This window comes from Salmo salar, chromosome 03 (genome assembly GCF_965601325.2).
Source record: "Salmo salar chromosome 03, fSalSal1, whole genome shotgun sequence".
NCBI classification, from domain to species: domain Eukaryota; kingdom Metazoa; phylum Chordata; class Actinopteri; order Salmoniformes; family Salmonidae; genus Salmo; species Salmo salar.
Genome location: NC_138293.1, coordinates 38,230,113 through 38,243,331, shown reverse-complemented (window position 1 = coordinate 38,243,331; position 13,219 = coordinate 38,230,113). Strand labels below are relative to the sequence as shown.

At 42.9% G+C, this 13,219-nt stretch overlaps 1 protein-coding gene across 3 annotated transcripts; it reads left to right on the top strand.

The window, feature by feature from the left end:
* Window positions 1–8,342: 8,342 nt before the first annotated feature.
* Window positions 8,343–12,755, top strand: nop9 (NOP9 nucleolar protein). 3 transcript variants are annotated; one of them, XM_014191540.3, is made up of 11 exons: window positions 8,343–8,430; window positions 8,899–9,268; window positions 9,390–9,626; window positions 9,728–9,955; window positions 10,035–10,142; window positions 10,308–10,449; window positions 10,804–10,996; window positions 11,245–11,505; window positions 11,648–11,860; window positions 12,021–12,126; window positions 12,520–12,755. In XM_014191540.3, the coding sequence occupies exons 1-11, from the start codon at window positions 8,368–8,370 to the stop codon at window positions 12,672–12,674; spliced, it is 2,076 nt and encodes a 691-aa protein (XP_014047015.2). In that variant the 5' UTR covers window positions 8,343–8,367; the 3' UTR covers window positions 12,675–12,755. The 3 variants fall into 3 exon arrangements, with proteins under 3 accessions (XP_014047015.2, XP_014047019.2, XP_014047018.2); XM_014191544.3 differs by lacking the exon at window positions 8,343–8,430 and adding an exon at window positions 8,439–8,595; XM_014191543.3 differs by lacking the exon at window positions 8,343–8,430 and adding an exon at window positions 8,439–8,739.
* Window positions 12,756–13,219: the final 464 nt, after the last annotated feature.

The following is a 13,219-nucleotide window of genomic DNA, read 5'->3' as shown; positions in this document are numbered from 1 at the left end:
CAATTTATCAACCCATGGATGTCTGGATTTGGAGTCACACTCAAAATTAAAGTGGGAAACCACACTACAGGCTGATCCAACTTTGATGTAATGTCCTTAAAGCAAGTCAAAATGAGGCTCAGTAGTGTGTGTGGCCTCCACGTGCCTGTATGACCTCCCTACAACGCCTGGGCATGCTCCTGATGAGGTGGCGGATGGTCTCCTGAGGGATCTCCTCCCAGACCTGGACTAAAGCATCCGCCAACTCCTGGACAGTCTGTGCTGCAACGTGGCGTTGGTGGATGGAGCGAGACATGATGTCCCAGATGTGCTCAATTGGATTCAGGTCTGGGGAACGGGCGGGCCAGTCCATAGCATCACTGCCTTCCTCTTGCAGGAACTGCTGACACACTCCAGCCACATGAGGTCTAGCATTGTCTTGCATTAGGAGGAACCCAGGGCCAACCGCACCAGCATATGGTCTCACAAGGGGTCTGAGGATCTCATCTGGGTACCTAATGGCAGTCAGGCTACCTCTGGCGAGCACATGGAGGGCTGTGCGGCCCCCCAAAGAAATGCCACCCCACACCATGACTGACCCACCGCCAAACCGGTCATGCTGGAGGATGTTGCAGGCAGCAGAACGTTCTCCACGGCGTCTCCAGACTCTGTCACGTCTGTCACGTGCTCAGTGTGAACCTGCTTTCATCTGTGAAGCGCACAGGGCGTCAGTGGCGAATTTGCCAATCTTGGTGTTCTCTGGCAAATGCCAAACGTCCTGCACGGTGTTGGGCTGTAAGCACAACCCCCACCTGTGGACGTCGGGCCCTCATACCACCCTCATGGAGTCTGTTTCTGACCGTTTGAGCAGTAACATGCACATTTGTGGCCTGCTGGAGGTCATTTTGCAGGGCTCTGGCAGTGCTCCTCCTGCTCCTCCTTGCACAAAGGCGGAGGTAGCGGTCCTGCTGCTGGGTTGTTGCCCTCCTACGACCTCCTCCACGTCTCCTGATGTACTGGCCTGTCTCCTGGTAGCGCCTCCATGCCCTGGACACTACGCTGACAGATACAGCAGACCTTCTTGCCACAGCTCGCATTGATGTGCCATCCTGAGCCACTTGTGTGGGTTGTAGACTCCGTCTCATGCTACCACTAGAGTGAAAGCACCGCCAGCATTCAAAAGTGACCAAAACATCAGCCAGGAAGCATAGGAACTGAGAAGTGGTCTGTGGTCCCCACCTGCAGAACCACTCCTTTATTGGGGGTGTCTTGTTAATTGCCTATAATTTCCACCTGTTGTCTATTCCATTTGCACAACAGCATGTGAAATTTATTGTCAATCAGTGTTGCTTCCTAAGTGGACAGTTTGATTTCACAGAAGTGTGATTGACTTGGAGTTACATTGTGTTGTTTAAGTGTTCCCTTTATTTTTTTGAGCAGTGTATTTTATTGTCTCTTTATTGCCTCTTTACACATACTTACATTTTTGCATTTAGCTTTCTTTTTTTAAGACTGCCAAGCTGTACTCAATTGGGTGAACCTCTGTCCGGGACAATGTCCTCAGGATTATGGAGCGGTGTGTTTATACATTTAAAAAAATATATTACAACATGTCAATATGAAGGGACAGAGGACAAAACATCCCTTTGCTACCACTTTTAGTAGATTCTGACTGTTAAAGATATTTTACTGTGCGTTACTGTTCTGTCGTGTTCTCCATGCCCACATTATGCCAATCAATAATTTATTTTCTTCTCTTTTTATGCTTACAGTAAGTCTCATGAAAAGCCAGAAACTCAGGATGTTGGTTTGTTGCTGGCCCTCTGGAAAGTCCTAAAATATTTCCCTGACCAACGTGGGGGAGGACACAAAGTGTGCATATGAGCAAGTTGCTCCTTACTGAAGACATCTCTAACCTATAACTGCCATAGAATTCTTCATGTAGTACCATGGAAATACCTTTAGCCAGCTGAGTCCACAAAGTTTCTTCAAGAATGTCCTTTTCTAGTTTGCGTATATATCTAAAATTGATCAGTTGGAATGAGCTGATTCTCTTCAATGCAGATCTGACCAATCACACAACTCTTCAAGAGGGCCACTACGCTCCAGATCACCTTCTGTGCTCAGAGGTCCTTGATGAGCATCTACCCCATCACACCACTCTTATTAATCATTAATCAAATAAAACAATCAGCCTTTATATACTCTGTGTTCCAGTATTTCTATGCATGTAATGTCTGTGGGTGAATTATGAAACAATTACTGTATGCAGATGTGCTACAGTGTTTGATGTAGATTTGTTTTTGCCATTGCTTGATCTGTTTTAAATGTAAGAATATGTTGAAGAATAACTTTAATTGGTGACTATGGAAACAAATAGACATGTAATGAACAATGATTTCAATATCCAACTTTATCCTCTGCAATACTTTTTACAGTACACTCTTAGAAAAAAATGTGGTATCTAGAACCTAAAAGGGTTATTTGGCTGTCCCCATAGGAGAACCCTTTGAAGAACCCTTTTTGGTACAAGGTAGAACCCTTTTGGGTTCTATGTAGGACCCTTTCCACAGAATATTGTAGTTCTATACATGGAACCAAAAAGGCTTCTCCCTGGAACCAAAAACGGTTGTCCTATGGGGACAGCTGAAGTGTCCTTTGGAATCGTTTTTTCTAAGAGTGTGGGTAATAAGCTGTAGTCAGGTGGTCATTACCAGGTTATGATGAGGTCTTAACCATGACCAGTAGGCTACATAATATATACTCTACTACTCTATGCCAGAATGCAAGAGTGATGATAATGCATGCAATGCTTTATTAAAAAGGTGTATTTATGTAAAGTTTCCAGTACCTCAGAGACCCTCAGGTCAATCCCCTTTCCTTTTTTTTGTTCAGGCACCTCCCAATTTACAAATGAGGCACTGGAAAACATCCTTCTTCTGACTCCACACACAGGGAAAAACCCCAGAAATACCTTATTTACATAAGTATTCAGACCCTTTGCTATGAGACTCAATTTTTTGTTATGTAACTAGGCAAGTCAGTTAAGAACAAATTCTTATTTACAATGACGGCCAAACCCAGACGATGCTGGGCCAATTGTGCGCCACCCTATGGGACTCCCAATCACACCCAGTTGTGATACAGCCTGAATTCGAACCAGGGTGTCTGTAGTGACGCCTCTAGCATTGAGATGCCGTGCCTTAGACCGCTGTGCCACTCGGGAGCCCAGGTGCATCCTGTTTCCATTGATCATCCTTGAGATGTTTCTACAACTTGATTGGAGTTCACCTGTGGTAAATTCAACTGATTGGACATGATTTGGAAAGGCACACACCTGTCTATATAAGGTCCCACAGTTGACAGTGCATGTCAGAGTAAAAACCAAGTCATGAGGTCGAAGGAATTGTCTGTAGAGCTCCGAGACAGGATTGTGTAGAGTCACAGATCTGGGGAAGGGTATCAAAAAAATTCTGCAGCATTGAAGGTCCACAAGAACATAGTGGCCTCCATCATTCTTAAATGGAAGAAGTTTGGAACCACCAAGACTCTTCCTAGAGCTGACCGCCCGGCCAAACTGAGCAATCAGGGGAGAAATGCCTTGGTCAGAGAGGTGACCAAGAACCCGAAAGTCACTCTGACAGAGCTCCAGAGTTCCTCTGTGGAAATGGGAGAACCTTCCAGAAGGACAACAATCTCTTCAGCACTCCATCAGTCAGGCCTTTATGGTAGAGTGCCCAGACGGAAGCCACTCCTCAGGAAAAGGCACATGACAGACAGATTGGAGTTTGCCAAAAGGCACCTAAAGGACTCAGATCATGAGAAACAAGATTCTCTGGTCTGATGAAAGCAAGATTGAACTGTGTCACGTCTGGAGGAAACCTGGCACCATCCCTACGGTGAAGCATGGTGGTGGCAGTATCATGCTGTGGGGATGCTTTTCAGCTGCAGGGACTGGGAGACGAGTCAGGATCGAGGGAAAGATGAACGGAGCAAAGTACAGAGAGATTCTTGATGAAAACCTGCTCGAGTGCTCAGGATCTCAGACTGAGTTAAAGGTTCACCTGCCAACAGGACAACGACCCTAAGCACACAGCCAAGACAATGCAGGACTGGCTTCGGGACAAGTCTCTGAATGTCCTTGAGTGGTCCAGCCAGAGCCTGGACTTGAACCAGATCGAACATCTCTGGAGAGACCTGAAAATAGCTATGCAGTGACGCTCCCCATCCAACCTGACAGAGCTTGAGAGGATCTGAAGAGAAGAGTGGGAGAAACTCCCCAAATATAGGTATGCCAAGATTGTAGCGTCATACCCAAGAAGACTTGAGGCTGTAATCGCTGCCAAAGGTGCTTCAACAAAGTACTGAGTAAAGGTTCTGAATACTTATGTAAATGTTATATTGAAGTTTTTTTTCTTTTTCTAAAATACTGTTTTTTCTATGTCATTATGGGGTATTGTGTGTAGATTGATGAGGAAAAAACTATTTAATCAATTTTAAAATAAGGCTGTAATGTAACAAAATGTGGAAAAAGTCAAGCAGTCTGAATACTATCTGAATACAGTCTATAGAGTGTTCGCCTCTATTTATTTATATAAATAATACCTTTAACCATGATGATGTGATTAAATGTGATGACAAAGATAGAAATCTGGATGCACTGAATAGAGTCCCAATATGATCCATTATTATGATTGGAGGAGAATATTGGTAAAGGAAAATACAAAAGTTTGTCCTACAAAAGCTCACAAAGCGACTTATTCTTCAAAGTGCATATTTATACTCAAATGGGTCTCGTCCTACTACAGTACAGCTAACACAGTCTAGAAATGCAGAGAGTTCTTGTGATTGAGGCTGAGGGTCAAGAGTCAGGATTGGTATGTGCCTTAGTAACACCTCTTTGTTAAACAATAACTGAGTTATTTAGACCTCTCCCATTCCTGTTGAGGGGTTTACTACTTCAACTATAGGTGTAAGGAAAGTGAAGGACTTTTTTAGTGGGCAGCGGCAGGTATTTTAGGTATTGATTCCATATAATCACTGGAATGTCATTCTGTTTTTCTGACAGGATATGGGTTTAGTCAGGGCCGATTTTTATAACATTGACCACAGCCCATTACTTATATTTATTTTTATTTTTATTACAATCTGAAAGAGATTATATAGTCACATAATTCCCCAATATTTCAATAGAGCATATTGAAGAGTGTGGGTATTTTAATCATATGTTCTGAGGCCTGAAATGAAATGGAAATGGGCAAACAATGTTTAATATAGTGACTTATTGTATGTTGGGCTGGCTTTTAAGAAAGCAAAGCATCACAATTGAGAACATTCAGTAGGAAGTGATGCCTTTGACTGACAGGAAACGAGAAAACGAGAGCGATAATAATTTTGACAGGCAGCCAAGTGGGCAACTCCACATCGGAAAGTGTATGGAATAAAAATATATAGTGAAGATAGCCCAGAGAGCCTATAGATGAGTAGAGCAACATTAATGTGGACAGGAAGGGAGTGAGGAAATTATGAAGAAAACACATGATCTGTGTGCATGTTTTGCACATACATGTTTTACTGTGTCATGTCTTTCTTGTGTCTGAGGGTTTGAGTGCATTTAAAAGTTCTAGACAATGACCTGGTGACATCATGAGGGTGTTAACCTCACTGTGTGCTTTACACAGTGGTGGGAAAAGTACCCAATTTTCATACTTGAGTAAAAGAAAAAGATGACTTCATAGAAAACAACTCAATTAAAAGTGAAAGTCATCCAGTAAATGACTTGAGTAAAAGTTTTTAAAAGTATTTTGTTTGAAATATACATACACTACCGGTCAAAGGTTTTAGAACACCTACTCATTCAAGGATTTTTTTTTTTTTTTTTTTTTTTACTATTTTCTACATTGTAGAATAATAATGAAACATCGAAACTATGAAATAACACATATGGAATCATGTAGTAACCAAAAAAGTGTTAAACAAATCAAAAAATGTTTTATATTTGAGATTCTTCAAAGTAGCCACCCTTTGCCTTGATGACAGCTTTGCACACTGTTGGCATTCTCTCAACCAGCTTCATGAGCTAGTCACCTGGAATGCATTTCAAATAACAGGTGTGCCTTGTTAAAAGTTAATTTCTGGAATTTCTTTCCTTCTTAATGTGTTTGAGCTAATCAGTTGTGTTGTGACAAGGTAGGGGTGGTATACAGAAGATAGCCCTATTTGGTAAAGACCAAGTCCATATTACAGCAAGAACAGGTCAAATAAGCAAAGAGAAATGACAGTCCATCATTACTTTAAGACATGAAAGTCAGTCAATACGGAAAATTTCAAGAACTTTGAAAGTTTCTTCAAGTGCAGTCGCAAACACCATCAATCGCTATGATGAAACTGGCTCTCATGAGGACTGCCTCAGGAAAGGAAGACCCAGAGTTACCTCTACTGCAGAGGATACGTTCATTAGAGTTACTAGCCTCAGAAATTGCAACCCAAATAAATTCTTCACAGAGTTCAAGTAACAGACATCTCAACATCCACTGTTCAGAGGAGACTGTGTGAATCAGGCCTTCATCGTCGAATTGCTGCAAAGAAACCACTACTAAAGGACACCAATAAGAAGAAGAGACTTGCTTGGGCCAAGAAACATGAGCAATGGACATTAGACCGGTGGAAATTTGTCCTTTGGTCTGGAGTCCAAATTGGAGATCTTTTGTTCCAAACGCCATGTCTTTGTGAGACGCGGTGTGGGTGAACGGATGATCTCTGCATGTGTGGTTCCCACCGTAAATCATGGAGGAGGAGGTGTGATGGTGTGGGGTGATTTGCTGGTGACACTGTCTGTGCTTTATTTAGAATTCTTAACCAGCATCGCTACCACAGAATTTTGCAGTGATACGCCATCCCATCTGGTTTGGGCTTAGTGGGACTATCATTTGTTTTTCAACAGAACAATGACCCGACACACCTCCAGGCTGTGTAAGGGCTGTTTTACCCAGAAGGAGAGTGATGGAGTGCTGCATAAGATGACTTGGCCTCCACAATCACCCAACCTCAACCCAATTGAGATGGTTTGGGATGAGTCAAACCGCAGAGTGAAGGAAAAGCAGCCAACAAGTGCTCAGCATACTGTATGTGAGAACTCCTTCAAGACTGTTGGAAAATATTTCCAGGTGAAGCTGGTTGAGAGAATTACATTTACATTTACATTTAAGTCATTTAGCAGACGCTCTTATCCAGAGCGACTTAGAAATTGGTGCATTCACCTTATGATATCCAGTGGAACAACCACTTTACAATAGTGCATCTAAATCTTTTAAGGGGGGGGGGGGGGGGGGGGGGGGGTTCGAAGGATTACTTTATCCTATCCTAGATATTCCTTAAAGAGGTGGGGTTTCAGGTGTCTCCGGAAGGTGGTGATTGACTCCGCTCTCCTGGCGTCGTGAGGGAGCTTGTTCCACCATTGGGGTGCCAGAGCAGCGAACAGTTTTGACTGGGCTGAGCGGGAACTGTGCTTCCTCAGAGGTATGAATGCCAAGAGTGTGCCAAGCTCTCATCAAGGCAAAGAGTGGCTATTTGAAGAATCTCAAATACAAAATATATTTAGATTTGTTTGAGTTTTTTGGTTACTGCATGATTCCATATGTGTTATTTAATAGTTTTGATGTCTTCACTATTATTCTACAATGTAGATAATAGTAAAAATAAAGAAAAACCCTTGAATGAGTAGGTGTTCTAAAACTTTTGACCGGTAGCTTAAGTATCAAAAGTAAATGTAAGTGTTAAAATATACGTAAGAATCAAAAGTAAAAATATGAATAACTTAAAATTCCCTATATTAAGCAAACCAGATGGCACAATTCGTTTTTTTTATTTACGGATAGCCAGGGGCACACTCCAACACAGACATAATTTACAAATGAAGCATTTGTGTTTAGTGAGTCCGCCAGATCAGAGGCACTGGGATGACCAGGGATGTTCTCTTGATAAGTGTGTGAATTGGACAATTTTACTGTCCTGCTAAGCATTCAAAAAGTAACAAGTGTCAGGGAAAAAGTATGGAGTAAAAATAACATTATTTTCTTTAGGAATGTAGCGGAGTAAAAGTACAATTTGTCAAAAATTATAAATAGTAAAGTAAAGTACAGATACTCACAAAACTACTTTAGTACTTAAAATACTTTTACTTGAGTCCTTTTCACCACTGGTTTTACTGTAATGTAATGGAATATCTGGACTCAGGAGAAATTAGACACTGTGACAATGATATTTTTATTTAATCAATTAAGCCCATTCATAGTCAGTCCTACTGTACGTCAACCAGCAACCACAATTCATGATTCGTTCTGTTGCCCTGTGGATAATGAAGCAAAGCCAAGAGCCCCCTGCTGGTTGATGAAAATAATGCACGAAATTGACGTCATCTTCACGCGTCAACAACAGACCATCGTTTCACATGTGAGTTGTTCCGTTAGCTAGCTTGGTGTTACATTTTGAAACTTTTTTAAATGTTATTATGTGTCTTGTTTTTGAGTCCATTCATATAGCTAGTTTATAAGTTATGAGACAATCAAAGATACAGACGATTTGAACTGGAAGAGAACGGTCGCAGTGATCTAGCTTGTTAGCAATTGATTCATTCCATGGGTTATTCTTGTTAGCTAGCTAACGTCAGCTAAACCAAAACAGTTTATTCTTGTTGTTAGCTTGCTAGCTAAACCGAAGAAGATTCCGATTGTTAATGTATTGACAGCTCCTTCAATTTAGGTTGTTCTTAATAATCAAAAGTGTACTTTCAACGGACAAATATTTTAATTTTAATTTTTTGTCTCATATTCATGGCTGGTCCGTGTTAGTTTAAGAGTGAGCAGGGGGTAAGCATCTGCTTTTCATCTTATTCAAAAACATGCACATTGTTTTTTCCAGATAGAAGACACCAGTACCCAAGTAATCAAGTTGCATTGGTGTCCTTACTTTAAAATGCTGGCAAAGATGGAGGAAAACAACCAGTGGAGAGAGGCAGGATTGAAGAGGAAGTATCCTGAAGATAGAGAAAGAATGAGAGGAGGAGTGGGAGAAAGAGGAGATGAAGACAGAAATAGAGGAAGAGAAGCAGGTGAACGAGGAAAAGATGGAGAGGGAAAGAGAGGAGGAGCAGGTGGAAGAGGAAGTAGGGGTGGAAGAGGAGGTGGTGAAGGAGGAGGTGCCAAGAAGCGTCTAGATGCCTTGAGTGTGGGATACTTCCGCAGAGTGGGAGAGAGACTCAGCGAAGGCTTCACAGAGGACGAGGAGAGAGGTGAGAGCCCTTGCACAGGGAAGGAGATTGGGTCAATTATGTGCATAAATGTTTGCATGAGCATACAATGCTGTGACCTTTACAACATAGCTTCACATCTTAATGTCTTCCTCCCCTATAGTTCTCTTTGTGGAGAACGTGCTGACGGAGGTCAAAGGGCAAGCTGCCCTGGTTGCCATGGATGTGACAGGAAGTGTCACCCTCCAGCGTCTGCTCCCATTGGCTAGCCCCGGCCAGGTGGGGGAGGTGCTGGCTGAGCTTGGCGGAGAATCGGGGTCCGATTTTAAGACGGTGTCATGTGACAAATGTGGGGGTCATGTCTTGGAGAGCGCCCTCAGACAGATGCCCAGATGGAGACGTGAGTCTGATTGTGACCAGTCTGAAAACAATTCCTAGCACCTGAAATGTCAAGATATAATAGAATGACATGAAATAAATCTCCTTTATATTGTCTCTTAGAAAAGAGCTCATCAGAGGAGGAAAAGACAGCTACCACAGAAGGAGATTCCGAGACGGAAGGGGAGGATTGTGGGATACTAGAGGCCCAGGTTCTGTCCCTGTGTCACGTAGTGATGGAGCACTGTGCAGAGTTCATCAGACACACACACGGCTCCCACGTGGCCCGCACGCTCATACATGTACTGGCAGGCTGCCTTGGTCCAGCCCGCACCGACACAGCACGCCCAGGTACACACATACACGCACACAATTATCCAAACACACTCATACACACAATAACTTATCTTGACTGTGTATTTTGTTTCAGGTGTAAAGGACAGGAATGTCACCACTCAGCTGACCTACTTTGAGGCGCCCACATCATTTTGGTGGGAACTAAAAACCCTGTCTACCTCCTTGATGGATAATGTCAATGGTAAGTCTTCTGTCATCAAGCTACAGTACATTGAAACCCCTCATTGCACTTCGCAGTACGTCTTCATAGTAGATCTTTACAGTACATACTATTGGAGATGTTTCTTGCAAGCAAGTCACAATGGCATTACATGATCTATCTCTCCTCTTCCATCTCTCCCATCAGTGTGTGTGACTGATGCAGTGGCTAGTACAGTGTTCCAGACCATGTTGACGGTGTGTCACAGAAACCGACCCAAGCTCTGCAAGCTGCTCACCAAAGGTATCGTGGAGTACCTGACATCACTCAGCTCTGCTCCTGGAGTCAGGTCAGTGAGATTTCCTCTAGACATTTGAATCAATGTATCTTTGCCCTTTTTTTATTAGGGCCCGGACGATACCAGTATTACAATATATTTCCATGCCAAAAATGAAAACACAAAGTAGACTCTTTGTTTAAAAACCTGCTGTATGTAAAATATTGTGTTCTGTAGCTGGGAAAAGAAATGTGACTGGATGACATAATGATGTTTAAAACATTAGGGCTGTTTTCCTAAAGAAGTTAAATCCACTTCGTGTTTGGTTTCCTTGCCACGATACTTACGAGTATCGCTGTACTGGTATCGTCCCGGTCCTACTTTTTATACTTTTGGATATCTTGTCTTTGTCTCCCTTTCTCTTAGTCCTCTCTTGGTCTTTCTGAAGGACCAGGCCTCTAGTCGGCTAATTGAAATAGTCCTCCAGTTATCCCACAAGGCCTTGCTCCGGGACCTCTATAAGAACCACCTCCAGGGTCAGCTGGTAACCCTGGCCATCCATCCAATCGCCAACTTCCCCATACAGAGACTGACAGCAGCCTCTACCAATTACAAAGTGGTATGCCAATATGTATACCCTCTATAGTTATTGCTGTGATTAAGTTTTTTGTATGCATCATGGTTACTTAGTGTTATTCATACAGATACCATACTATTAGTCCTGAAATCCATAAGATGGTAAATACTGATGAATTTAATCTGTATTTATCAGGGTGCATGATAAAACAGAACAAAAGTTTACAATGACAGTGGTAACTCTACCTCCACTATTTGTCTCTTCCTCCCTCCCTCTCTCTCTCTCCACAGTTCCTGAAGGTGTTTGATGAGCTAGCCGAGGGTTTGGAGGCCATCTTGGCAGCAGGTCACATGGGTGTGATCGTCCAGCTGACAGACAGCTGTGCAGAGCGGGAGGAGAAACAGGGAGAGATGATGCAACGCCTCCTTAATGCCTTTCACTGTGCTGAACCTGCCTCTCGACACACCGCCTGCCTGCCTCTTTTCCTGTCCCTGCTCACACACGAGGTGTACTACAGCTCAGAGGCAGCAGAGGGCAACACACAAACAGAGGTATTGGTCTCAAAGTCCCCAAATGAACGTGATGTTCTGAATACACCCACCCACCCTACTTTGGATCTGACACCAAGCATATTGTGTCTATCCATAAAAAGACCAACACTATCGTCTTTTGTATTCCCTCTTCCCTCCCTAGCGCCCCCTATCCTCTATCTGTTACCATGGCTCGCGTCTGGTCCAGTCACTGGCCAAGTTCAAAGACCGCTCCCTGCTCCTGAACAGCCTACGCTCTCTGACCCCCGCTGACCACCTGACCCTGGGAACCGACCAATCAGGCAGCCACGTTCTGCAGCTCCTGGTGACATCTTCCAGTGATAAGGGGAGGGGAAAGATCCTGAGGAGACTGGAGGTAGTACTTGCTGGAGAGATGACAACCTAAACAGAGTACTTCCTCTCATTGTTAGTCATGGTCCAAAGCTGACTGTTTTGTTGATCACGTTCTCACAGCAGTCCCCATATCTCCTAATCCCCTGCTTCCTCTCCCTGCCATGTCCTTACTTGGCTCCCAGGGCCAGTATGTCCAGATGGCCTGCTCCAGGTATGGCAGCCGTGTGTTGGAGGCAGTCTGGAACAGCGCCACTGTCCCCCAGAGACAAAGCATCGCTAAGGAATTAGGTAAAATCTACAGAAATGTGTTAGTGTTGCTGAAGTTAAGTTGTCACCCAAGAATGGGGCTACTCACTAGTTCACTGGTTAGTATTGATTTCATTGTGTTGGGGGTTGTGGCAAGCATATAATCAAATTCTGTCTTAGGTTGGACCACATAGACCAACGTTTCCCAAACTCGGTCCCGGGGACCCCAAGGGGTGCATGTTTTGGTTTTTGCCCTAAAATAATACATTTGTCTTCAAGCTTTGATTATTTGAATCAACTGTGTAGTGCTAGAGCAAAAAACCAAAGTGTGTACCAATTGGGGTTCCCAGGACCGAGTTTGGGAAACGCTGTTTTTAGAGACCATGTGTTTTGTTTTTAAATGTCATTCTTGCTCTCTCTCTCTTTCTCTCTCAGTGCCTTGTGAGACACAGCTTAGATCAGGCCAGTTTTCTCGTCACGTTTGGGCCAAATTTGCACTGACCCACTTTGTGAAGAGGAGGGCCCAGTGGCAGGAAGTGCAGACGGGCGAATCGAAGAAGAGGAAGCTCTTTAGTGACATTCTGGAGTGAGAAATTGTGCTGGGAATTGTCTTCTATGGAATTTCAATGTGATTTTTCTACGCGATCAAATAAAAAGTATATAAACATCCACTCTTCATTTGTATGCATGGTTAGGAGTGATACTAAAGTACACTAATTTCCCAATCTCACATTAAGATTCACAGAAGTCATGCTTAATTGTATAGAATTGCAGTATATTTTTCTAGCATTTTAGAATGAAAATCCAGACATTTTTTTACTATACCAACACTATTTTAGGGGTCTGTAATAAGGCATTTATAAATTGTGTGTTCACCATTTATCAATCATTACTTTCACATGAATAAATCATTAGTATTGTTGGTCACTAAAGTGAGTGCTATTTACAGTGCCTTCAGAAAGTATTCAGACTGACTTTCCACATTTTGTTGCGTTAGCCTTATTCTAAAACAGCTTTTTCTTTTAACGCATCCTCTACACAATACCCCATAATGACAAAGCAAAAACAGGTTTAGACATTTTTGCTAATTTATTAAAACTTAAAACTGAAAGATTACATTTACATAAGTATTCAG

Bases quoted from the DNA above. Each gene is read 5' to 3' on its own strand.
- nop9 (XM_014191540.3), top strand. From the start codon at position 8,368: ATGAAAATAATGCACGAAATTGACGTCATCTTCACGCGTCAACAACAG. The intron at 8,431-8,898 runs GTGAGTTGTTCC...TGTTTTTTCCAG, and splicing joins AACAGACCATCGTTTCACAT to ATAGAAGACACCAGTACCCA. The intron at 10,450-10,803 runs GTCAGTGAGATT...CCTTTCTCTTAG, and splicing joins AGCTCTGCTCCTGGAGTCAG to TCCTCTCTTGGTCTTTCTGA.